This window comes from Clupea harengus, chromosome 21 (genome assembly GCF_900700415.2).
Source record: "Clupea harengus chromosome 21, Ch_v2.0.2, whole genome shotgun sequence".
Lineage (NCBI taxonomy): Eukaryota > Metazoa > Chordata > Actinopteri > Clupeiformes > Clupeidae > Clupea > Clupea harengus.
In genome coordinates, this window is record NC_045172.1 from 10,020,785 (window position 1) to 10,047,470 (window position 26,686).

At 41.6% G+C, this 26,686-nt stretch overlaps 2 protein-coding genes across 2 annotated transcripts in view; one reads left to right on the forward strand and one right to left on the reverse strand.

Annotated features, from left to right (window-relative positions):
• Positions 1 to 9,622: 9,622 nt before the first annotated feature.
• tmem41ab (transmembrane protein 41ab) lies at positions 9,623 to 19,623 on the forward strand. The gene is made up of 5 exons (XM_012840739.3): positions 9,623 to 9,991; positions 14,708 to 14,858; positions 15,030 to 15,191; positions 15,587 to 15,725; positions 16,247 to 19,623. The coding sequence occupies exons 1-5, from the start codon at positions 9,831 to 9,833 to the stop codon at positions 16,480 to 16,482; spliced, it is 849 nt and encodes a 282-aa protein (XP_012696193.1). The 5' UTR covers positions 9,623 to 9,830; the 3' UTR covers positions 16,483 to 19,623.
• Positions 19,624 to 19,728: 105 nt separating this feature from the next.
• LOC105911772 (insulin-like growth factor 2 mRNA-binding protein 2) overlaps positions 19,729 to 26,686 on the reverse strand; it is a 25,773-nt gene continuing 18,815 nt past the window's right edge. Inside the window, exons 11-16 of the mRNA XM_042702955.1 lie at positions 26,217 to 26,285; positions 24,249 to 24,365; positions 24,081 to 24,155; positions 23,766 to 23,897; positions 23,404 to 23,517; positions 19,729 to 23,214 (exon numbers count right to left, since the gene is read on the reverse strand). Coding sequence (XP_042558889.1) covers positions 23,119 to 23,214; positions 23,404 to 23,517; positions 23,766 to 23,897; positions 24,081 to 24,155; positions 24,249 to 24,365; positions 26,217 to 26,285 — 603 coding nt within the window. The 3' untranslated portion in view covers positions 19,729 to 23,118. The remainder of the gene's footprint in view (positions 23,215 to 23,403; positions 23,518 to 23,765; positions 23,898 to 24,080; positions 24,156 to 24,248; positions 24,366 to 26,216; positions 26,286 to 26,686) is intronic.

The window sequence follows — 26,686 nt, forward strand, 5'->3', positions numbered from 1 at the left end:
ACGCCAGTGCCTAAATTGTCAGTAACTCAGATATATGTTGTATCCTACCTCTCTTTCTCATCTTTTTTCATAAAAAATGCTAACCTTTCCTTTCCACCATACACTACATTACCAATATTCTCTGTGACTCTGGTTTCTTGTCTTTTTTTCGATTTAGTTTCTGTTTTGAATCTCTGTTCTTCACATTCTTTACTTACACACTGGGCCTCAAAGACAAAAAAATTACACTGAAAGAGTCTCCATTTTTCACGTCTTTCTTTGATGTGGGTGGAATGGGACAAGAACGTACAGGCATACTTGCCTATCTGAAGAGAGGGACCTAGAACCAACAGAATAACAATTTCACCCCAATAGAAAAGAAAATGGCCATGGTTTCACAGCCACCCAGGGCAATCTCAGAGGAGTGATGGAGATGGGAGGGGGAGCCTTTAGAAAAGCTTTATTCGCTCTCATCCTCCAGTGAATACAATAACATGAAAGAACGGCACAAGCTGGCATTAAGAACAGAGAGAAGCATCAGAGCAGATGTAGGCCCAATGTTCTTATTCACTTCAAAAGACTCTCGCTTCAGAGACGTCACCTATTTTGCTGTGGCTGACCACAGCTCCTCACCTTTTTTTAAAGTCTCAGTTTATATTTGAAATCTTAAATAATGTTTCTTCTTATTTGATTTTTTTTGCTATTGCTTTGAGAACAATATATACCTCCAAGTACAAACGGAGTGCAGCTGTTCCCTGTGGCACTACATGTAAACATTCCCTTTGATCGTGCCCCAAGTTAAGCTTTCATCCTCGCGTGCACTTATTGTAGCCACATCAAACCACATGAAAAGGAATCATTTCTGGGTTTTTTTGTGCCCTGAAAATGCACTGCCCGGGCCAGTCTCATCAGTTCACTCATGTCCCTGGGGACGAGGCAGACGAAGTTCAATTCACGGGGGTGTCCCAGGGGACAAGAGGGAAGAGAACAACAGACGCCCCCCTCCCCAGAGAGGAGAGACTCAGCTGGGTCTCCCCCTTCCCTCTTGATTGTCATTAAAATGGTTGATATATAGGCACAGACTCTGTTGGCTGGAGGAGCTGTCACACATCATCCTCCAGCATTTTCAGAAGCTGTAGCATGCACTTTCTGTGTCCTAGAGGTCAAAGGGTTAAGGCCATAATGAAATGTGAATTTGTCTCATTAATATTTATATATGCCACAGGGGTGGATTCATGATAATACACACACACATGTGTGTATGCTGTACATTACTGTCCTAATAATTTGTGTGTTTGTGTGTGTTTTGTGTGTGTGTATGTGTTTTGTGTGTGGTTGTGAGAGAGAGAGAGGAAAAATGAGAGAGATGGAGAGATGAGTGATTGGCTACCCATTGAGTTCCATAGTAAAGGCTGAGGTTAAACAACCAAGGCAAAATGTATCAATCAGTTCCAGCTGTAATGGTGTCAAGGAGGATACTGGGATCAGCTGAAAACGTATAAATATTTAAGGATAGCACAGTTGGAACACATTCTGATGTATTGAGAAAGACTACTGTATACTTCCCATATGGTAATGATATGAGTATACCTTTGAAACAATGGAAAACACAGGTTTATCAGCCAGTTCCCTTACTCTGTATACTTGTCCTATCTGTACATACAGTGATAGATACTTTCAATGCAGGTTAGAAATAGAATTGAATGGAAGTGGAACATGATCCTGAGGGTCAAGTTGCACACAAGCTATCCCAAATCAAAAGGTCATGGGTTCAGCCACGGAGCAGGATGTGGACTGATGAAAATGTCACCATAATGTATTGCACACTACACTTTCACTTCACTGTAAGTCCATGTGGATAGCAGCGTCTTCGACGTGGCACGGCTGTCAGTTTGAGAGTTAGTGTTGAGTTGCATCCAGCAACTCCAGTCACAACCTTGTAAATCCTGTGTGATTATGAAAAGTTAGCCTAGCCACTGTGTGGTTGACCCACAGAGGAGTCGCCTCGAAACCATCTGACCTTGTCAGCACGAGGCATACAGCTGTCTCCCTATCAGAAGGACATCGGCGTCCATGGAAACATTTAATAATCTGAGTATTACTCATAGGTCTCCATGGTGATAGCTGTCATTCACAGTGTGTGAGGGTAACAAGGAGACTGATTGTGAATCTGAATAATATTTATTTTTTTCATCAAGAAGGTTAGTAAATGTAATCTCAAGTTATGCCATTTATTACAGGCGGAGAACAGAGATGGAGAGGCATGGGGCAAGAGGGTGCTACAAATGCCCTTGATGCCCCCTGCCTGACTTGAATTTTTACAATTTATTCAGCAACCCCAGCAATGCAAACACACAAATGAGAAAAACTGTTGATAGGATAACTGATATTTTCCCACAAACCTCTTAGTGGCAAATCTGTTCTCAAATCTGTTCTCAAAAAAGAGCCCTGGAATCCTTGGTGCAAAAGATTGATGTATGATGTTGTCGGGGCTCAACATTACATCCCTGGTACATATGTTTGCTTGTATGCGGGCACACACACACAGACACACACACACACACACACACACACACACAGACACACACACACACATAATTGATTTGGACAGTCATGTACAGTATGACTTCTATCTCACCTTCTCTTCTAATTACTTTTCATTCAATCTGCCCTCCAACGAAAATGTCAATGCTCTCTGTCTCCAAGGTGACAACCCTGTAATTCATCATGTGGAGGGGCTCTGAATTGCACGATATTTTTATTTGTTTTTATTGACCCATCAGGCCACCATAAGCGACTGGAGGATCCACAGCCATAATGGCGGCATACGGAGGCTCCAGCTGATTCATTTTCATGCCTCGTTTAACTTTTATAACACCTTCTCATCCTTATTACTGTCTGTCGCCAGACACTGGGCAGGACAGCGGACAAACACACTGAGATGCACACACACACACACACACTCTGTCTCTCTCTCTGTCTGTCTGCCTCTCTCTCTTTCCCTTTCTCTCTCTCTCTCTCTCTCTCTCTCTCTCTCGCACACACACAAACACAAAGAGACTCATTCACTCACAACTCACATGTATAGACAACACAGACTCAGAAATGAACACCGATAACAGATAGATAATCATGGACGCCATCTCAACAGTCATTACCATTCTATCACATAACTACCATATCCTCAGCATCACTGAGAGAAATATACTAATATAATGTTCCTTCACAAACAGCACAATGTCCAGTCTGGTCAATGTGAAAAGGGCATAGGCAGAGACGATTACGCTGGCTTTCCAAACTGTGTCAAGTCAAGGAGCCATTCATTAATGCCTACTCCTGGTAGGGGAAAAAGGTCAAGGGTTGGATAGAGTTTTCCCCATGGAATGAGACCGGGGAATCATATCAGAGTCTGATCCCTCCGGATCCACGCTAGGCTTGGGGGGGAGGTTAAGCCAATACAAATTGAACGTGGATGTGGCTCTGACCAGGTCACTGGACACCCTGTGCCTTTGAAATCTGTGGGAAGTGTACACCTTGGTGAGCGTCAGTATGTGTGAGTGTGTGTGTGTGTGTGTGAGAGAGAGAGAGAGAGAGAGAGAGAGAGAGCATGTTTAGGCGGATTAATAGTCACCCAGTGAGTGAGCCGACACAAAGAGTTTTAATCCAAATACATTTTATTGTGCGTGTGTGTGTGTGTGTGTGTGTGTGTGGGTGTGTGTGTGTGTGCGTGCACGTGTGCACAGATTTGTCCACTCAGTAAGCATCTTCAGCATGTTCGTATATTTACGTAATATGACAGCAAACTTTAAAGAAATAAGATAGCCTTCCTATTATTCATAAACACTTTGCAGTCTTGTTGCATTATGTTATATTGTTAGATAAGGAATCTCGCTCTCTCTCTCTCCCCTCTCTCTCTCTCCCCATCTGTGCTTACTTTCAGTACTGCTGCCCAGAGCAAATATGAGAGTGAGCCTGAGATTGAAGACAAGAAAAGAAAGAAAAACAAAATGAAACCAATTCTGACAAACAAGATCTCCCTAATGTATTTTGACAGTCCATTTTTCTTGAGGCGCTTCAGTGTGTATGTATATGGGGTACGTGTGTGTGTTTGTGTATACTGTGGTGTGTGGCAGGAGTGATCTGTGTGTGATTGCCTGAATTTCCATGTATGCTTGTCATCCCAGTACTCCCAGTGTTCCCTTCGTAGAATCTTATATCTAATAATTCGATTTTAGTGTTCTAATTTGGAGTGTTCTGCGTTTGTCCTCTTTTGTTAATGACCACGTGTACATTTATTTAGCAGTTAGGAGTCAGTGTGTTGTATACATATATATACCCTAGTGTGATTGTCCTGGTTTTTCAGCATCTTTTTGTACCCTGAGCCTATAAAAAAGCCTGCTCCATTTGCCCATCTGCATCAGAGTCTGAATACTTGTGCCTTTGTGTTAATAAAGGGCAAGAAAACCAAATAAACACCTGACTCTGTGAGATCGCTACAATTCATTTATAGGTGTATGTATATGGAATATATATAAAACATATGTATATATAGTCTGATGAAGTCATCTCTGAAATTTAGTGAAAAAGACAAAGGGGACCACAGAGAGGAATCCATTTAAGATATTCCAGAACTGTCATTCCAGCTAAGTCCTGTCCAACGTCTCTCTGTAACCACCTTCCGATTTCTATTTCCATGTGCACATCCTTCAGCGTATACCAGCTTCCTGGTACACATCCTTCAGTGTACTGTATACCGGCCTCCTGGTACAAATCCCATTTTTTAATTATACATGCGGCTAGGAAGCAAGAAAGAGAGAGGGAGCAGATAATACATAGATAGATAGATAGATAGATAGATAGATAGATAGATAGATAGATAGATAGATAGATAGATAGAAAGACTGTGTGTCTTGCAGGGAGGAGCTAGTTATTATATCAGGTAATCTACCCGATTGGCCTGCTGACACCATAAAAAGGCTTCCTGGCTGATGTGTGCCATTCCCTCTCTCCTGCATGGACTTTTGCTTTCTTACGTAATGCCTTACATCTTCTTAAAGATAGATAGATAGATATAAAGATTTCACATGATGATTGTCAAGTGTTCATTGAAAATGTTAAAAATCCCCTTGGGATAAAAATTATTCCTTTTTCACCTCTGTCCCTGCAGCCGACCTGCAGAAAAAAAGAAGATCCCTGCTATGTGTGTGTGTGTGTGTGTGTGTGTGTGTGTCTGTGTGTGTGTGTGTGTGTGTGTGTGTGTGTGTGTGTGTGTGTGTGTGTGTGTGTGTGTGTGTGTGTGTGTGTGTTCTGTGTGTGTGTGTGTGTGTGTGTTTGTGTGTGTGTGTCTGTGTGTCTGTGTGTCTGTGTGTCTGTGTGTGTGTGGTGTGTGGTGTGTGGTGTGTGTGTGGTGTAAGCTGTTCCTGTGAGCACAGCGGTGGTGTGTGAGGCGAGGGAGGCCTGCTGATCCCTCTCCCCGGAGCTGCATATGCTACTGCCACCGTCTATCTACAGTGAAGCCTTAGAGACGGCATCCTCTTTCTCTCCATTCTCTCTCTCTCTCTCTCTTTCTCTCTCTCGCTCTCTCTCTCTCTCTCTCTCTCTCTGTCTGTCTGTCTGTCTGTCTGTCTGTCTGTCTGTCTGTCTGTCTGTCTGTCTGTCTGTCTGTCTGTCTGTCTGTCTGTCTGTCTGTCTGTCTGTCTGTCTGTCTGTCACCCAGTCACAGCCACATGTGGACCTTAAATCTGCCTGTACTACTCCACCCTCCTGACACCATCCCCAGCTGCCATCTTCTCCTTAGTCCTCACTAATGTTGACTTTTCTCAGCATCCCCTATGTCTTGTGTGTGTTATGTGTCCCTCCCTCAAAGTCCCTCATACTCCCCACACTCAAACCCTCACAGCAGCAAAAACACACTCTCTCACACACACACACACACACACACACACCACACACACACTTTTACTCTCTCTCACACACTCTCTCTCACACACACACATACAGACAGAGGATCCCTCGGTCCAAGAATAGATCTACTTACACAGACACTAGGAAAGCACAGAAAATCCTCCAGGATATTCCCCACCTCTTTACTGTTACATTTATTTTTTAGCCGAAGGCAGCATGAAGTGCCTGGTAAAATTGTCTTAATGCACGTCTCCCACCAAACGCAGAACCCCCACCAGCCCCCAGCGCTCCCATTCTCCCCCCACTGAAATTCACCATGTAGACATAGAAAATGGGACTTTACCCTGAGGCATTGTCTCAGCCTCTCTTACGTTGTTACAAAGAGAGAGAAAGAGAGAGAGAGAGAAAAAAAAAGAGAGAGAGAGAGATAGGTAATGGGCTTGGGTCCACACTAATGATCAAAGATGTGGGAGCAGACAAGCGTGTAGTACAGACACACACACACACACACACACACAGAAACACACACACACAGAAACACACACACACACACACACACACACACACAAACACACAAAGACAGACAGACACACAGCCACACACACACACACACACACAAACCCCCCCCCCCCACACACACACACACACACAGAGACATACACACACACAAACACAGTTCTATAATGCAGAACTATGAGGGATGATATGTGGAATGTGAACCTTTGTGAGCTTCATGGTCAGTGGTCACTGTGCAGAGAAGTTAGAATGACAAAACAAATAGAAATTGCACTAATATACCATATTTCACTGTTATACACTAATAACACCAACCCCTGCCACAAACACAGTGAGATTTTTGTTATTTTGACCTCTCTCTCTCTCCCTCTCTCTTAGTCTCTCTCTTAGTCTCTCTCTTCTCTTTTCTCTCCCTCTCTTTCATTTTCCCAATGCCAAGAGTAATGATTTATTCGGTTCGTTTTTATTTAGCAGTCTATTCACAGCAGGTCATCCAAAGGGCAGATGACGGAAGTGTTTTCTGCTGATACTTTCTGCAGTGATTTAAGGACGCCTGAGTCATGTTGTGGTGGGTGGGCAGGGTGCGCTGGCTGATTGCAGTGATGGGGGGGCGCTTGTGGCCCAAAAGGGGCTATTACCATGTGAGATGATAAACAAGACAAATAGACAGATAGATAGATAGATAGATAGATAGATAGATAGATAGATAGATAGATAGATAACTAGATAGATAGATAGATAGATAGATAGATAGATAGATAGATAGATAGATAGATAGATAGATAGATAGATAGATAGATAGATAGATAGATAGATAGATAGATAGATAGATACATAGATACAGGCAGAGAGGCAGATAGACAGATAGATAGACAGAGAGGGAGAGAGATGGCTATGTCCCAGGCTAAGAGACAGCAAGCACACATCTCTCCTCTCTACTAATCAGATGTAAGCCTATGATCCTCTCTGAAATCTCTCCCTGCCCCTATCGGCAGCTCCTAGCCTACTCAATCCAAGTCTGCAACTAACACCAACACCACCACCCACCACCCCAGTGAATCCCGCCGCAGGCCTTCAGCACCCAAAAATCCCACAACACAGCTGCAGCCAGCAAACCCCTATCCTGGCGCTTCTTCAAGTGACGCAACCCGCCCCCACACAGCCAGTGATGTAATGATAACATCCCTGACGTCATAGCTAATCTGAGACACTGCCTCCTCAGCCCAAAGCTGGATGCTTATGGTAGTGTGAAAAAAACACCTTTAAATGCTGACTGACAGTCAATAAGAATGTTGTCATCCCAAAAACCAATAATGCCACACAAATCGTTGGAAAGTGACAACATATCTTCTTTGGAAAGTGACAACATATGATCCTATCCAGACTGGTATCAATGTGTCATTTGATCAGACATGCAATCACACGCACACACACATCCAAACAAATGCACAAAACCTATCCATCCCCCCACACACACACACACATGCACACAAACAAACAAACACACACACACACGCACACCTCTATACACACCCACAGACCATCAATCTTCATATTTAGATGGGCTTCTGGGCTGCGTAGTGCGGAATGAAGGTTATTTTAATCTTTGATGATGAAACAGGCTATCTCCCAAGGGAGAGTGCCGCTAATTAAACATTTAAAGTGGTGCGTTTAAAGCCAGCGCTCCATGCTTTTCCTGAGCCACAGGGGTGGGGTATGAGGAGGATAGAGCGTCACACAGGGCTTTGCCATCCCCCCCCTCGACCAGCTCAGTATGTGTGAGATCATTTAAATAGGGCGCTTAGCAAGCATCAAGGCACATTATTGACCTGTCGGCCAAGCCACAGTTGCAGTACTAGTGGACATATCGATGCTATTGGAAAAGCATTGACAAATAAGGGTATCCTGACACCCCCTGTTTCTTGCTTGCTTTTGTTATAATTATGGCTACCAATTATGATGAGAGAGAGAGAGGGAGAGAGAGAGAGGGAGAGAGAGAAAGAAACGATGAGGTGATATTTTGCCTTCATCCCTTTCTCCCAGTAAAATGTAATCTTCTTGGACTGATGCAGAGGGGTCTTTGCTATGCTTATACTGTTCAGACACAAACCACTGTAGCAATATACAGCTTCTCATAGTCTAAATGGATGACGCACGCACGCACATACATACCTTAACACTCACACACACACACACACAGACGCACGTTATAATTATTTTTATAATTTATGTAATCATTTATTACCCATATGTAGGAAGAATGTTTTCAGCTTGTTTAACAAAAAATGCACAATTTCCTTTCCAAAATAAACCTGGTTCTTTTTGATTATTAATGTAATCAATATTAAAGTAATTAATGTTAGACAACCGGGTAGTAACGGCTTTATTTGTTTACCTCGAAAAGATATATAATACGAAAGAAACCAATATTTTTTATCTCTATTCTTGCTGTCTGCAAATATAAATTATATATTTTAAAGTATGTTTAACAAATATCCTGGTAGCAAAACGCAACCTTACTTTCTATGCATGCAAGTCGCAAAGAATTTCCGCTTTGACATTGTTACCATCTAGTGGCTTATATGGAGAAATGCACCCTATAAAATTACTGTAAAGGTATAGTCTAGTAGAGACAATGCTTGAGGTGAGCATTAACGCCACAGAACAACTATTATAAATGTAGTGATTTTGGCAACTATTTTGTGGAGTTTAACTGGCAACAAGTTCGTTGATTGGGCAAATTGAATTTCCCAGTATGTATTACAGTGAGGACTTAAAAGGACAATTGGTAAATATTACGTTCCATATTATTATTATTAGTATTATTATTATTTATGGTATTATTATAAGTAGTAGAAGGCTAGTATTAATAGTGGTTGTAGTAGTAGTAGAGTTGTCATTGTTGTCATATAACAACAACAACTACATTTTATTATGATAACAACAACAATAATAACAAAAATGATTATGATGCGTATTAGCCTATTGTTGCTATTGTCCGTGGTTTAATTATTAATTTAGCCTATTTATAAATTTGTCTCTTTAGCCTGTTATTCATTTAATTTGCAGGCCTATTCTGACTTATGAATTGGCTTTAATTTTTTAAGGAAAAAACAATGTTGACTAAGTCTCTGAGGTAGAACTTGTCCGCCCTTTCTATTTCTATTCCACGCAGTCTCTGAGTCATGGAAGTTGACAGCTGATCAGAGTTGGGTTTTGAAGACCCCCCATGTGATCCCAGGGTCCAACCCCACGAAGTGTTCCTCGGATTTACATTGTCGCATACAGTAGTTCCACGTCTTCTTAAGTTTTTGACGAAGCTGTCTGTCAAATAGCCTAACTGTATATAAGCGAACGGATCACTGACTGGTCATAGCACTGCGAACTCAATCCAGGACAAGCGTTTTTCACACCGGTTTTGGCCGGGAACCATGCGCTCCATTTCGGGTTTAATCGCGTTGGTCGCCGCTGCAACTTTGTATCTCTACCTCTTGACTGTTTTCCTGCCGCCGGGTCCGCGACATGTTCGCCGTGATGAAGACGGAAAGACAATCGCCAACGAGGTTGGGGAGTTGGAGATGGAAGAAGACAGGTATTAAAGACAGAACATTAACCAAAAGCCGATATATTTGCGCTGAACGTAAAGTGCATGAGCTGCTGTTATGAACTAAATGACAGAAGTCACTGTGGGTGTCATCTGAGATCACAGCTGACCACCTTGTCACAGTATTGCACAGAGTAGCATAATAGTATCTCTAGCCGTAGCTCCATTCCCTTTCTTCCTAATTCAAGGACCCATTTCCTTTCTATATCGTTGCAGTCAGGTTCTTTTAAATAGGGCCTTTGCAAAACCTCGCGAATATTTATTAGATAAATAATACATAATAACTAACCAAATAATACATGCAAACTTTCATATATTAGGCCTACAGGATATGCCCAGATCGTGTCCGTATTGTACGTATTGATTCAATCTAATGTCAGTGTCAGTGCCCAGTGCCAAAAATATATATATTATTACTTGTGTGAGCAACACCTGCAGGACTCTTGACCTATAATTAATCTACATACCACATTTACATCTACATGTGTTTTAACTATACTGTCACCTAAAGACTGTTGTTATCAGGCACATGTAGGTGATAGGTCTCTGTGTGATAATCAAATTAGGATGTCAGAGACAGATTATTGTCAGACACAGGAGAGAGTGTACTCATTACAGTGAATGCATGTATCTGTTTATTCTCCTGAGTGTTGAACTAATGTTCTCAGTAATGTGCTGTGCCCTACATGTACTGCCATAGCAGATGACCAACTGGTCTGTGATGCTGGGTGTTAAGGTGGACCTGGGGCAGTGGAATGTGTGCCAGTGCGTATTATTATGATGATGAGGACTCGCAGGCCTGATAATTGCAGGAAAATGTGGGAGCTGTGGTGGATTCCCTGGGGGGGGATCTTTCCCTCTCTGTCTGTCTACCTGTCACTATCAATTATCTATCTCCTTACTAACCACTTTATCACATCATCCTACTCAGAATTCATCCCTTACTCATTCTCACATATGAGCAAAAATAAAGTCCCCAAAAAGTAATTGCGCTACAAAAGCACAATATTCCACAAAAAAAGTATTTAACATCATAAAATCGTGATAATAATAAATGTTTCATTGCTTATTTAGTGGGACTAAATCAGTGAGCAGACACTTTTAAATCTGTCAGTCCTCGACATCTGCTTTGCCCTGCACCTGTTGTGAAAGGCAACTTGATGTGTTTACTGAACTTTATCATGTAACCACGTGAACTAGCGTCACTGTGTGCTGCATTAGAATATTTTGCACTGCAGCCCTGAAGGAGTAACGTGACCCATCCAGCATTTGCCCCAGGATTGCCCAACGCACCCCGCCCTGGGGCCTCCCCCTTCTGGCCCTGTCTCTAGACACTCAGGGAGAACTAAGGAGACTTAATGGACGGTGTCCAGATGCCATGCACTCAAGGAGTGTCTCAGCATTGGTCATACAAGGATGGTGACCTGTTCCCTTGGGGCGTCAAGGAACAATCTGATCTGTGCTGAGGAGTCAAATCCAGCCTTGTGAAAACTTGTGGAAAGAGAGAGATAAAAAGAAGGAGGGGTGGGGGAGCAATAGATACACTCACATAGTCACTCGGCCATTCAGGGAGATCTTTTGTCTTGAATAAATGATAGTGTGTGTTATAAATTAATAACTGCTTACATAACCTTACTTACTGAGGACCTTGTTGAGAAAGTTCTAGGGAAAGTTGATATACATAGGTCGATTTTATTTCACAACAGCATTATTTATTTAACAGATTGAAAAAAAGATGCTCGTCCATCTCTTTTAAGCAGACATAAGGACTGTTCATTTGTACTACATTTACCTGGCCAGTAGGGGGCAGTAATGTCAGATAAAAGAGCTAATAATAGAGAAAAGTTTTTAAGGGACAATTACATTTTCAGTATGACAGTGCCCTCACTGAAAGGAACGGTTGTCCGAAAAACAGGCGTTCAGGGTTCGAAAGGGAAAGTATTTTCTCGATAAGCCTATGTTACTTTCCAAACTTTCCCCACTCCTCAATTAATCGCTGGACATTAAAGTTTTAACTTAAGCAGTATATTACACTGTTTTGTGCTTCTAAAACTACGTGGTGCATTAAATGTCTCTTCGCATCCAGTCTTGATGAATAACACGTCAGCTTAACATTGTTTTGGGAAGTCCCTGAATAGTCAGCAAACACCAGATATCTTTAGAAAGCTTCAGAGCGACTCAAGTGCCACTGATGACGCTATGGCCAATGACCTAACCAGCTGTTGTCCAACATGGTGTGGTGGTATGTTCAGGAACAGTAACCAAAGGCCCTTTCGCGGTTTCCCAACATCAATGACGACTACTTAGTTCCCATGGGCACTAGTCTTGGCTGCAACACGTCTTAGAAGAGCCAGTGGGGTGTTGGGTTTAGGGCGAGTGCTTCATAGAAGGCGCATAAGCGAAATTAAACCCCGGACTCCGGATTGCTCATAGGCATCATACCGTGCTCGCATGCCTCCTGCTCCCGCTGACCAATGACATTACCGGCGAGGGGTCTAGTTACTGATGATGGTGCCCCGAAGACCCTAATAAAACCTATAGGAAAGCCCCAACACGCATAATTCAGAGGGGTACATGGTATAAAAATCCCCCACCATGAGATCTGGTTACTTTCTGGCCATAATATCTTATTTTACTAACCCATCATTTTTAGCGCTATTCTTTATATTATTCTTAGACAGTGTCTGGAGTGCAGATTATTTATAACTGTAACTGAAGAACACCGCAAAATGTTTTTGTTTCATTAGTGAAAGTAGTGTAATTAATCCTTCTCTAAGTGATAAATAGATTATGTAAACAACCACCAAATTATAATTGTGTAAATGTCATTGCTGGTTTTCATTTTTGTAAATTTCCTTTTGTTATCAATAGTGGCCTATTGTTGCATATTACAAACTTTTCATGTTGTCAACACAGTGTAGGTAAAGATTATCTGATATTGTTGTTGTGAATGTTAAACAATATCACAATATATAGTTCAATAATGAAGTCTATAACAAATTGCATGTCACTGAATATTGCTCTGGTCATCTTGATGGCATATAATCTTTAAGCTTCAAATCTTAGTGTGGTCACTGCATGGACAGCAGGTTCGCCACTGCTGCTGTCTCACCAGATGTGGGAGCCTATTTCTATCCACAGCACATATCCCATTTCAGTCCTCTCTCTCTCTCTCTCTCTCGCTATTGCTCATTCCCTTACTCACATACACTACTTTTAGTGGGGGAATTATGTGACAAGTCATTACTAGTGGATAGAACCATGAAATTGGGTACATCTGTACATTGGGTGATTCTAAGAGATCACAGAGTGGCAAAAAAATCTCAAATAGGAAATTAATTCTTCAAGAAATTCAAAATGGCCTCCCATAACATTGACAGCTGATTCAAAGGCCAGAACCTCATAAAAGCATGACATTTGGTAGATGTGTCCTTGTAGTGACCATAAGACATCCCTCAAAGGCTGCCCAAAATATCATAAACAGTAAGTGAATGCCTATGTATTTGCCAATTGGCTCAAGAGGCGCCTCAGGCACTTCAAGTGGCCCTCATAATAAAATCTGAATCTCAAATCTATACTTAAATTGTTTAACTCAAATCCAACCATATTATGCCCATTCAAGCTAATTTAATTCTGAGGTTGAATCAAAGCTGGATTTACAATAAGGAGATAAGGGTTGCTTCCCAAATACCCTTAATACTCATGACAGCATGCACACAAAAGTGTATAATTTCAACAAACATCCATTCAAAACAGTGACGAATGGATGCATGTCCAGTCAATTCAATATAACACCCATTGTTCTGCAGCTAGTTCTTACTCTGCAATGCTTTGGTGTTTTTTCCTCTAATGGAGGGGAGGCAGGGGAGCAGATCTCGAGGGTCTGCAGTCGCCACAACTATTTCACTTTTATTCATTTGCTCTAATCGGCTCTGATACAAGCAGGTTGGCCGCTCATTGAGTCTATGTGGGCTAATGCTATTGGCTAATGCTAACGTTCACTTTATATTTTGTTGTGTTTGTTGTTGTGCTGCAATTGAGGGCTTGATCTCTGCTCGTATGAACATTTTAACAATAAACATCTCCCATTTGATATTTTCATTTTTTTTAAAACATTAATGTTTATGTAACATATAATATATATAATGTATAATAATCCCCACACATGGAAGTAATGTCATTCTGACTGTTTTTAAGCCCTTTTTTCAATTTAAGCTTTAAAAATGTTTTTTTTATATATATATATATATATATATATATATATATATTATAGATGACCACCAGGGCGGAAACATATATATATATATACAGTATATATATATATACTGTATATATATATATATATATATATTATCAGTCTGTACATTAAATGCAAACATATGTGTATTCAGGCTGAACCTAACAGAGACACACCCTTGTAGACAACATGTCACCTGACAGTGCAGGACATCTCACAGTTACTCGGCCAAGACAAATTTATGAAAAGCTTGCTTTACTTTACAGCTGTTGTGATACAAGGAATAAAAACAGCAGATACCCAGAAACAGAGACAGCCGTCTCTATCAATGTTATATTACATCAGACATTGTGAGAGAGCACCTTAATTTCTAAATATGTTTTTCTCTGCAGACTCATCACCTACTTATCAGCCATTGATTCCTTTCATCCTCAGTATTAATATTTTGTTTGTTTGGCTCTTGCCAGAATCCACTTCCCCTCAGACCTGGAGGAGCTTAGGGAGCTGGCAGACCTGCTGAAGTTCTACAAGGCAAAGCACCAGACATATGTGTTTGTGCTCTTCTGCAGCGCCTATCTGTACAAGCAGTCCTTCGCTATACCAGGATCCTCCTTCCTGGTGAGAGCGGCCACACCCAAACCACACATTTGGTGCAAAATATAGATAAAGGCGTCTGTTAAAAATTACTAAATGTAAATGTAAATGTCAATAATGTAATGTACAACAAGCAAGACGTGAATGGGACTTCACAATGGAAACAAGTGTCCAACATCTTTTTGATCCTTTAAGAATATGCTTGGAGGGGCGCTGTTTGGGACATGGACAGGCCTCCTAATCGCCTGCACCATGACGACCTTGGGCTCCACCTTCTGTTACCTCCTCTCCAGTACTTTTGGAAAGCAGCATGTCGTGCGCCTATTCCCAGACAAGGTGGCCATGCTACAGAAAAAGGTGATCAAGCTAAGTAGCTACAGGCTAACAGACACATAGGTTAACAGAAGGGCCTCGAAGTTAACAGACAGTCAGGGCTAACAGGCTAGCAGACCTGGCTCAGAGGCTCAGAGGGTCAGGGGGTAGACAGAGGGGAATTCCCTCCATTAATTCACTACTGTTCTACAGTCTTCTTAAAATAGAAAATGTGTGTGTGTGTGTTTATGCTGTTATGTGTGCAGATTTGTGCCACTTGACAGGCCCTGGCAATCTAGATATAGCTTGAGTGTTCTTCAAAATTCAGGCTAGAAACTCTACAGACATTTACAACCAACCCTTTCTACCTTTCTTTCCTTTCTTCCTCTGCTTCGGTTTTTCTCTTCCTCTCTCTCTCACTCCCTCTCTCTTTCTTTCAGTGTGAGGAGAACAAAAGTAGCCTCTTCTTCTTCCTGCTTTTCCTGAGATTCTTCCCTATGACTCCCAACTGGTTCCTAAACATCACCGCCCCAATTCTCAACATCCCCATCCCCATTTTCTTCTCCTCTGTCTTCATTGGTGAGCGCCTTTCAGTACCTTCATCATAAAGCTGCAGACCGTGTCATACCATAAATAGTCAAAATAAATATTTCCAAAGAGATGGTAGCCTATGAGGGAAACACTGTGATTGGTGCCAAGCTGACTATGAACAGGACTTCAGGTATAGCTGGAATATTTGTTGCAAGAAGATGCAGATATTGGTTATTGTTATGATTATTAGTAGAGCAGTGATGTTTATGAGTGCCCAGAAAAATAGTCTATAACAGTAAATACTACTAGAAAATACTGAAAAACCTGTGGGATGGAACACTAACTGTTACTTGCTCAGGTGGTAGTATGTAGTAGATAGTGGATATGTGATGTATTTGATGTGTGCAATCTGTGCACCGTTTCAACTGGAAAATACTTCCTTGTGCATATCTACTGTATGGTTCGACCATCTACTACACTTTAGTTGTATAAACTCCATTCCATGATGTCTGTTGTTTGTAATTTAATGCACCATTTTTCACCATGGCCACTGTCCTCACCTCCACCAGGCCTGATTCCATACAACTTTATCTGCGTGCGCACGGGCTCCATCCTATCAAAGATCAGCTCGCTGGACGACATCTTCTCCTGGGGCACCCTGCTGCAGCTGCTGGTCATCGCCTGCGTGGCTCTGCTCCCCGGTGTGCTTATCCGCCGCTACAGCAAGACACACCTCAAGCTGGAAGGCCTCGAGCCCAACGGACACCACACCAGCCCTGATGCCAACGACCGCAAAACCAGATGACCACCAGGGCGGAAACACAGAGACCATACACACACAAAGGTTGTAAGGATACGGCAGACTACACAATTACGTAAAAACTGAAGCACCAGCAAATTCGTTACGACTCAATATGATATTGCCCTATTATCAAGGGTATTTGATAATAATGTGATGTGATATATTATTGCTCCTTTGATTTGATATATTATCAACATTTTGTACACTCCATAAATAGCACTGTAAAACTTGGTGGTGAGGGGGGCCTTGGGTATTAAGGGGAAATGCTGGTGTGTCCTGTTTGTAATGTTTGTATGGGTGATTCAAACAGCTGCTCCTGCACTCCACCCCCATACCCTAGGCGCACCCCAAATCTCCACAGTCCCCCTCAACGAAAGTGATGGGCCATATGAGGATGTGGAGGAAGGGATATTTTTCAGCACGTCTTAAAACACTGACTGCCAGCTATGCTGGAAAAATGTATGTAGACACTGAAGCCTTAAATGTGCACCAGCACAGACAAGCACACACACAAACATGCACACGCCTACGCACACAAACACATACACACAAACACAGTGTCATCTAGGAAATTGGCAGCTTTGTGATTATGCCTGCTGTTGTGTTAAACTACCCGAATGATGGTGTTCACCATTTCTGTGGAGGAGGCGCTTAAAATGTGGGTTGGTTCGATAATTCACACTTTAGAACCACACTTTGTCTTGGGGAATTTAAGTGAGTCTGTCCTATCAGAATGCACTGTGGAGGTCAATAGAGACGGTTTCAACACAGAGTGTTCAAACCGTCAAGAAAAGTTACAGTGACTGATGCTACACATGACAAGTTGATGTGAATGTATTATTATACGAAACTAAAAGCAGTATTTGATGAAATACTGTGGTAGCACAGCGTTACAGCAGCACACATCAGTACCTCTCTCTCCCACACACATCACCTCACCACTCTTCCCTTACATTTGTTTACATTGAGTTATGTAGTGTGTTACTGTAATTGGTCGGTGCCCTTGCATTGCTCGTGTTGTGGCCGTTTGAGGTTAGCCTGTAGGCTGAGCACTTGTTTTATTATTATTTAACCAAAGCTTCTGCACTGCGATGATGCACATGAGTGTCTGTCTGTGAGCCTCGACACACTGGGCTTCCATAATGGCCTACGGAAATAGACAAATCTTCACTAAAGGGCTAAATACAACAGCAAGGAGTAGAAGTCATGTTTTTGCTGATGACTTTTATCTCATTAAAATAATTTCTTATTATATGCAAACCATTATACAATTATTTTATCTAGTAAATAGTAGTAGTAGTATGCTACATAGTTAATTAAAAGTCTCTGACGTTGTTGCTTGGTAATGATCAGGGTCTCAGTTTGATTATGCTCATTATTCTGAGCTGAAACACTTAACAGACAGCTGAAGAACCGTATATTTAATTTGACAGAAAGTGTTTGTGATTACAATCGCGGACTGCACCATTAAATATAACTCATCAATAACATCATCCATCCCAAACCACGCTGCAAAATCAGAAGCTATCACCATGTCTAGTTTTCATATTTCAGATTGAACCTCTCGCAGTACGTACTGATGGATGACAGTGACATGGCAATTCATCATGTGTTGATGATGCAACATCTGTTGCTATTTACGTGAATGTCAATCTTTGGCATTTGAGATGAACTTACACATATGCATGGATGCAGGTTCAGCTCGATCAGAGTAGCTTAAAAGCACATCAGTATGACAAAAACATTGCTGAGGATAATTTGCTCTTCTCCAAACTGTAGGACACCATCCTCCCACACCTTTCCCCTTTCCCGGCTGTTGTCAAATCTGCAGCTACAAGCATCTGTGCCTCTGTGGTGTAGCGCTTTGCAAACACTATATTCTAACCACCGAGCAGATTCAATTAGCTCTATGTCAGCCTGACAACACAGTAATGATGTGACTGATTAAGACTGTACATTTCACCAGCTGTTTATGCAACACCATGAATGACTCCATTTCAATTAACCTCTATCTCTTAGCTTTATGGTGTTACAGTTTGTTGAGTTATTTCATCCCAGCAGAAGACAGGTAATTACCCATAGTCATTATGTAAGCCTAGAGTTGTCCCTGATGTGGTAATTAACTGTCACAAAAGTGTTATGTGCTGTCGACACAGTGTAGCACTTATTCACCGATGAAAAGGTTTGTCTTGGTGGCCCAGTGTGTTGATGGAGCGAAGTCATGACTGTGTCTCATTATTTTTTGTTATTGTTTTGTTATTTAGCTTTTCTCTTGTTAATGAGATATGTTTGAGCAATGTAGTCTTCACTGCACAAATTACTGTCTGTAAGTCTGTGCTGCTGCGAGTGCTTTGTGAGTACAATGGTGGCGATGTTTGAAAGCTATTTAGTTTAGATTGAACGAACAAAAGTATTGCAATATTGTGAGCTCTGTGTAGTCATTAGTTTTTCAGGTAGCTTTTGTTTGAAACAGAAGCTATACAGCCAGAGATATGTGCCTTTACAAGTCATTTTAACTCTTCTTCATATTAGAGTTTTGAGGCCTTGAGCTACTTTGGCTAAACCTTGAGATTTGTTTTATTCTCCCACATATCCATAGATCCATATGCATTGTAAAACAGCAGAGTTTTCATTTAATTTCATGAATTGTATATGTTCAACTGATTTGGTGGTGAAAGATGTTATGTGTAAAAACCAAAGGTTGGGACTCTAATTCAGCTTGGCTGTTACAGTACACCACTGATGACATTGTCTCAGCATGTGCCCTTGGAGGGGCTTAAGGCAACTGCTTCTGCTAATAAACGCAAAATGCCAAAGGGTGGTATGTTTGAAAGCGTCCATCCATGTACCCTTTAACCATCCCTCCCATTTTGCCACCATAATCACTGTTGTTTTATCATATTATCGTATTGTTTAAAACATTTTATGTTTGTTTTGCTGTTGGACATGTTGGTATCAAGTTAGATTTTATCATGCAATACATGTTTAAATTGAGATGGTACAAGTATATACTATTCAATGTTCACTCAGTCCTGCTACACAGATCTCATAATGATTTTACAAGCACTGAACTATGTCTTATTGAATTTCAAAAGTGCAATGGCTTTGTAAGGCGTAAATAAATCAAATAAAATGTTCATGAACTGCTGGTGTCCAACCTCTCTCGTAACACTGCATGCAAAGACAACTTTTCAGAATGTCTTAGAAAAGCAACATCTGACTAAAGAACATAAAGCAAAACACACAGGATGCAGTTGTAAAGACTCTCTTTATTGCTCATATCCAGGTCGGTCGGCAGTACAAATATATTTTACCCCACAATTCCACACTGAAATTCTGACCATCACCAATAAGGCATGCATCTCTCATTAGACCCCTTTCCATCTTCACCTCCAACTCTTCCCTGAGCTTTGAGCTGTTACAAAGTCCCTCTCACCTCCCACCTACTCCAAATTCTGGAATGTGACTGGGTGAGAGCTATGTGACAGACACTCAAGGCAGCCAATCAGTTTGGGCCTGAAGTGAGGGTGGGGAAAAAAAAGATCTTAAGGAAGAACACTAAGCTTAACCAACTCCTTCCTCCCCAATCCTGGTTATAGTTAACATGATGCAACAGTACAGGTGACAAGAAGAAACGAAGACTGATCCAGAGGAACCTATGGTGACACTCCCGAAGAATGTGGAATGACACTCTGTTACTAACTGACCCACGACTAAATACTAATTTCAATGGGTGTGCTAAGAAACAATTTTAAATTATTATGATTATTGTTATTATTATTATCTTTTTAAAACTTCTGTGAACCAAAGAGGAAGAAGACTGACCCCACTGCCTTTGAGTGACAGTGTTCCGTTAGAAAACACTCACGTGAGAAACTGAACTAACACCACGCAAAAAAAGAATAGTCAGATATTAACTCCTAAACTAAAACTCAGCAGAAAGAAGAACCATAAGCCAATCTTTGCCAGTGTGGTGCCTTGGAACAGACAAGGGTGAACTGGGCTACAATGAAAAACAAGCCTAAATTGTACGACAGAACAACCACGATCGACTTCTATGTTTTCGGCACACACAGTGACAGGTTGAATACGATGTATGAAGAATATCCAGCAGAGAAGACTACAATTTCACATGTCTAAAAGTACATTTTGATGATGGCAAACTGCACATTGTATACACTTTCCAATGACCTCGGAGGCAAGAATGCCCTCCCCCTCTCAAAAATCTCATTGCAGTCATGAGGTTTGATTGCATTTTTGACATCAGCCTTGAGAGATTATACCCGAATTACTTCCAGGTGATGGCATACACCATTTGGAGCTACTCTTCCTGGTCAATAACATAAGGATCTCCTGAAGAGCCAAAAGGCAGAATATTTACTGATCTTAAGACTCCTTTAGGCATGGTGCAGGTTTAAAGGCTGCAATATGATCCTTTTTTTTTACTTCTTGTTTGGATGAGTAGTGTGGGTTGGTGTCCAAGACACCAACTAATCTCTCTTCTTTTTTGTAGCTGTTATCATTTATTTAAAAAAATAAAAAACTGCTCATTGATCATGAGCTTTCCAAAGGTATACAAAATATCCAAAATAAGGAAGAAATAAAATATTGGACTGAGGTACCCTGATGTCTGAGGTAGAGCGTTACAATAAAAATGCGCAAATCACGTTTTGTTTTTTTGACCAATCACGGGCCACTATACTGACATATGCGCTGTTCACGTTTGGCCAAAGGTAGAGAAACATGCTGGCGTTTGCACTGCTCACATCCCAACATGGTGGTTGGTTGCTTAGGCTAAATGTTAAGATGGCCATTTATAAAATAAAAGAAATAAATAAATCTAAACATCCCTTTATATAACTACCTGATAATCTGGAAAATTCCAGGACATTTGATTTATTTTCTTAATTTTCACATGGCCATCCAATTATGACATTTTTGCCAAAGATCTCTTGTTATTTTTGTGACATACTATTCATCTGTTCAACAGTCTCTCTGTGACTTTTGTTTAAATTTGTTTTTACCACATCCATCATTTTGAAAAAAAAGAAAAGATTAAAAGATAAAAAGAAAAAAAAAACCCTGCGAAAAAAGAGGACCAACTGTGACTTCTGCTTACATTAATATTCATCTAAGTTTTAATAAATATTTCACCACTCTTTCTATATAAATATACAAACACAAACACAGTAGCGTGAAGAAGGCTGTGCGTGTTAGTGTTTTCTATTGGGGGGGGTGGCTGGGGTGGGGGCGGGGATGGGCGAGGAGCAGCAGAACGTTTGCACCCTAAGGGAGAGTGTCCTTATAGAAGACCCCAAAGCTCTACGGCAGAGAGAGAGAGACGGGTGCGAGGGCCACAAACTCCCTCGCGGCAAGAGTTTGTTCTGCCTTCGCGTTTGACGCTTACGCCATATTTTCTTTCAAGGCAGTGGCGCACTGTACATTCAAGAGTGTCAAAACCAGCCTTGTCTTAATGCCACTAGGCTCATAAATCAGGCAATAAAGACCAGCTTTGCATAAAAGAAGAGCTGCAAAGCCATTTCCGTTTATGATGAAACCACTGTCAAGCTTGTTAGATTTTCTTGTTTCTTTTCTTTTCTACTCTGGAAGGACAATATTTCCAAATATTTTCTCTAATTAATTCCCCCAACTAAATAAATGGACAATGTCGTCTTTGCTAGTGTTTCGAGCGAGTGAGACACAGAGCGAACCGGCGAGGAGAATACAATGCCAAACTACGCAAGGCGAAATGTACCCAAATACAAAGCAGATGCTTCAAAGAAGAACAGCTGTCCGGGATGTAAACGTTGGCACATGTGCTACCATCCGGAGAAAAACAGTATACTGGGATATGATGTCTATTATTATTTACGAAAGTTTGAAGCCTGCGTCCACTGCAGCTATAACGCAAAAGTCTAATTTGAAAGTACAAACACGTACTACCCATGGCTTCAATATTCTGGTTAAGCCTATGTCCATTGTGGTAACTCTTCAGTAAACACTGTTGAAAACGTACCAACTCTCCACAGTCTGCACGTGAAATAAAACCACTGACAGCTTTGTACTCATAATTTCTTTGCTTCACTTTCATTTCTTAAAAATAAAACACCTCTTGTAAGTTCTCACGTTTGTGTGTCCACACTCCCTACACACGTGGGCTTAAAAGCATTATTCCAATGCTCTAAGGTAAACCTAGAGAACGGATTTCCAAACTGCTGAGGAAAACTCAGCAGCCTCCAAGTGGCTGAACTATCAAGAGTCCATAATGGCCACACTCCAGTAAGAAAATAGTACATATACACATATATGTATGTATACAATTTTCAGTTACTATCTCTGTTTACCCTGCTCAGAACAGTTGAGTTTCAGAGACATTTCTGGCCATTCTTCTTTCTCTCGCGTGCGCTTCAGTGCCATGCTTTGCCAGTTCGTGTCTCTTCAGTCCATCCCACATGAGGCTCTTTGGTTTTGTTCTCTCCACTGCTGTTGCTCTTGGTCATCTGCTGCAAACTCTCTCTCTTTTTTTTTTCTCTCTCTCCGTCTCTCTCTTTCTCTCTCCTCGTCTCCCTTCTGGACTCCAGTTCTGGAGTGAGGGAGTACATTCATGGACTGCTGCGTGCTGGTCTTTGCCTCGGCAGGTCACATTGACTGTTGTGTTGTCAGTGGTGCCTGATGTTGCTTCTGTTCCTGTAGTTTCACCTGCTGGATAATCTCTCTAATCTTTCTCTGTGCAGTCTGTTCAGAAATCACACACAGAGACACACAACACACGTATGCATGAGTGTGTGCACACGCAAACATGCATACACACAAGTTGGCATGTAGACAGACATAAACAGTCACACAAAGAAACATAGTGAGAAATCTCAAATCAGACACCCTAAGCATAAGCCACTTCCAGAGTTTCTGCATCATGGCACATACCTGACTGGCGAAAAAATGTCCGATGATTTTTACAAACACCTCGTCGTTCTCGTCTGGCGTTTGGTCCCGGGGAACGATGACCTCAGCGCTGGTGAGGTTTTGTAACTCATTCACCTGCAGGGGTGACGAAAAGTTCAAAGTTCAAGTTCATACATGATAGACATAAAGCCATTTAAAAAAAATTTAAAGGCAGTCAACACAAGTCAAATTAAAGCATAGCATTTGTGGATGTACATGTGAATGTTTGCATTTATAATACAGTATATGTATCTGCACCTATTGAGCAAGGTAAAACACATGTAGAGGTGTTTCACACAGGCATAAACATGTGAATACATCCACACACACACACACACACATACTGTTTTCCCCCCTTTTCCGATGACGCGGCCCGCTGCTGACGAGGGGACTTTGATCTGCGTCTCCAGCTTCACCTCCTCCTTAGCCGTGAAGAAGTTCTCCTCCTTCAGCTTCCCAAAGATCCTGCCCTGAGCCTGGAGGAGTGGGTGAGAGTCGGAAGGGGGAGAGGATAAGTAAGGTGATCATGACACAGCACAACAAGACGCAGATATTATTATGCAGACATTTTATCTGTGGCTCTTATGAACTGCACAAACAACCTTGGCACGGCTTGTGTCCAGTAGGACACAAAGGCATCATAAAGTGTTGGGCTTTACCTTGAACTGAGCCTCTGGAGGTCCAGTAATGATGACCATCCTCTCTGAGGAGTCTGGGCTATCAGCTGGAGCGATCTGAAGGGAATAAATAAAACCAAAACCATCACCTTATCACACTGTCCTGATTATATACTTCATCTTTGATGTAATAAATCTAAAGGCTCTGACCTTGATGGAGGCTCCAGCAAAGCGTGCCAGCTCCTTAATGTGTTGTCCTTTCTTCCCAATGAGAGCACCCACTGCCTGGGTAGGAATGAAGAGATACACCACCTCCTGCTCGGTAACCTGGGAGAGAACACACAGCCTCAGTTCCACTTACATTTACATTTACACTTTCACACACACACACACACACACACACACACACACACACACACACACACACACACGTACATACATAAGTACATGATGATGGGGGTTGTCAAGAGTAAACCTTTTTGAGTGTGCTTGCTTGTGTGTGTGTGTGTGTGTGTGCGTGTGTGTGTGCGTGTGTGTGTATGTGTGTACTTGTTCACCATGTGGGTGTTTAGGGCTGACCTGGACTCCCCTGCCCCCTCACACTAAAGAGATATCCCTCATACACACAATCACACACACACACTACACACACACACACACACACTTCAATTCAGCTCTTTCTGGGCTCCACTCAGCATGAAGAACACTTCACGTCACACAAGGCATCACCCTCCTTCCTTCAAAGTGCACACTCCAAAAGTCACCTCTACATAAGGCAAGTGCACACTCTGCCCTGTCCCTATCCCAAGGGTCCTTTCTAAACATGCTCTCTGCTCTAACATTCCCACGCACGACCAGATGATAACCTGGAGATGAAGATGCCTCTTCAGGTCTGCTCTCGAAAGTGTGCCTCACAAAGAGTTTACCATAGGGAGTGCCTGTGCCCACAGGATGTGCATGACTCTTACACACAAGGCTACAGAAGAACTGAAACACTCTAGCAATCCCTGGAAAAATGAGGAATGTTTTTTTTTTTTCAATGAGCACGTAATTTTTGTTTTTGTTTTTATTGTCTAGTATGTAGTTTAAGAGGCTGGGAAAATAAAACAGTAACTAGGATAACAAGGATATCATTAAATTCTGTGTCTCTTTTGTCTATGCCTATGTCCATATTCTATGTCTATTCTGTTTGACATGTGGGTGTTACATAACAGTTATAGTGAGGTCCTTGCGGGTGTCACTATGTGGTCATGAACTTTGTTGAACAGCTACTAATGACTAGTAAATAGGCCTGGGTGTGGGAAATGTGGAAGAACTTGTTTAATGAGGTCTGCCTTCTTTGCCAGTTTCTGTGGTAATGTCTCAATCATTAAAAGAGAGAAAGTATGTGTTTGTGTGTGTGTGTGTGTGTGTGTGTGTGTGTGTGTGTGTGTGGGTGGGTGAGACTGGGTTTTGACAGAAAATGACATTGCTTAAACTGAACTAACGTCAACAGAAATGGTTGTGAACACTGGTGATCTTCGAATGTTTAAGTATGATATAGGCAACTCACTGGTGGCCAGTTCAATTTCATTATGAGTAGAGACAGATAGCCATAAAGCTAGTTATGTCACGAATGTTTGGCTAAATACAGTCTGACCAGCAGCAACCAGCATCATGCCCAAAACACAGAACCACTTTGAGGAATATCCCCTGCCAACATGATGCTCAGGCCTTGTGTTTATGTCTCATTTCTGAAGCTCTCACCAAAGTCAGCCTGAGACCATATGCTATGCTTTAAAGTTCTCAGTTTAGAGTCAATCTAGTGGCAAAACCCTAGCAGAGAAAGGCTAGCTGTAATTTTGATGTCGATCAATAAACTTCGTATTTAATTAGCTCTATCTTCCTGGGCTGTTCATCCATATTTACAAACAAAGCAGGCTGTCTTTGCCTCAAAATATAGTGTTGGGGTTTATTATTAGAGACACTTTTATTGTGTTATGTGACATGAGGATTAATGATGTTGCACAGACTGCCTCAAACTAACTCACTTACTCAATTCAGACAAGATTCAATTATTTCACCCAATGTGGCATGTAATAATCTTATTAATGATGACATGTAATAATCTTGTAAATGTATCACACAGTGTGTGGTACGCTGTGTAGGGAGGGGTGGATGGTGGGTATGAAGACTAACCGTGAGTTGGTGTGGTAGGTTTCCAACAGGGGGGGGACCATAAAGACTTCCCATTTGTGATGAAGGACCCTGAGAGCGAAAGACAGTGAAGAAGAGAAAGAGAAAAAAGAATGACAGGAAGGGGAAAGGGAGGAGAAAAAGCAAAGGAGAGGAGAAGAGGGAAGAGGAGAAGAGAATGATGTCAGAATTAAGAGTAATCTCAGCCAGATCAAACAGAACCTGACTGCAAATGAACCGTGTGTGTGTCCCAGCTTCTGGGAAGTTTGCTGGGGTATATTTATGAACTGCAACCTCACACACACAAACAAAACACACGCACAAACACAAATAAACGGACAGATGACACATGCAAGCAGGCACGCACGAACACACACACAAACACACACCAGGACATAAGCAAATAAATGAAAGCAAACATAACACACAAACACACAAACACACACACAGACAAGCATCTAAACTGCCAGTGT

Bases quoted from the DNA above. Each gene is read 5' to 3' on its own strand.
- tmem41ab (XM_012840739.3), top strand. From the start codon at position 9,831: ATGCGCTCCATTTCGGGTTTAATCGCGTTGGTCGCCGCTGCAACTTTG. The intron at 15,192-15,586 runs GTGATCAAGCTA...TCTTTCTTTCAG, and splicing joins TGGCCATGCTACAGAAAAAG to TGTGAGGAGAACAAAAGTAG. The intron at 15,726-16,246 runs GTGAGCGCCTTT...CACCTCCACCAG, and splicing joins CTTCTCCTCTGTCTTCATTG to GCCTGATTCCATACAACTTT.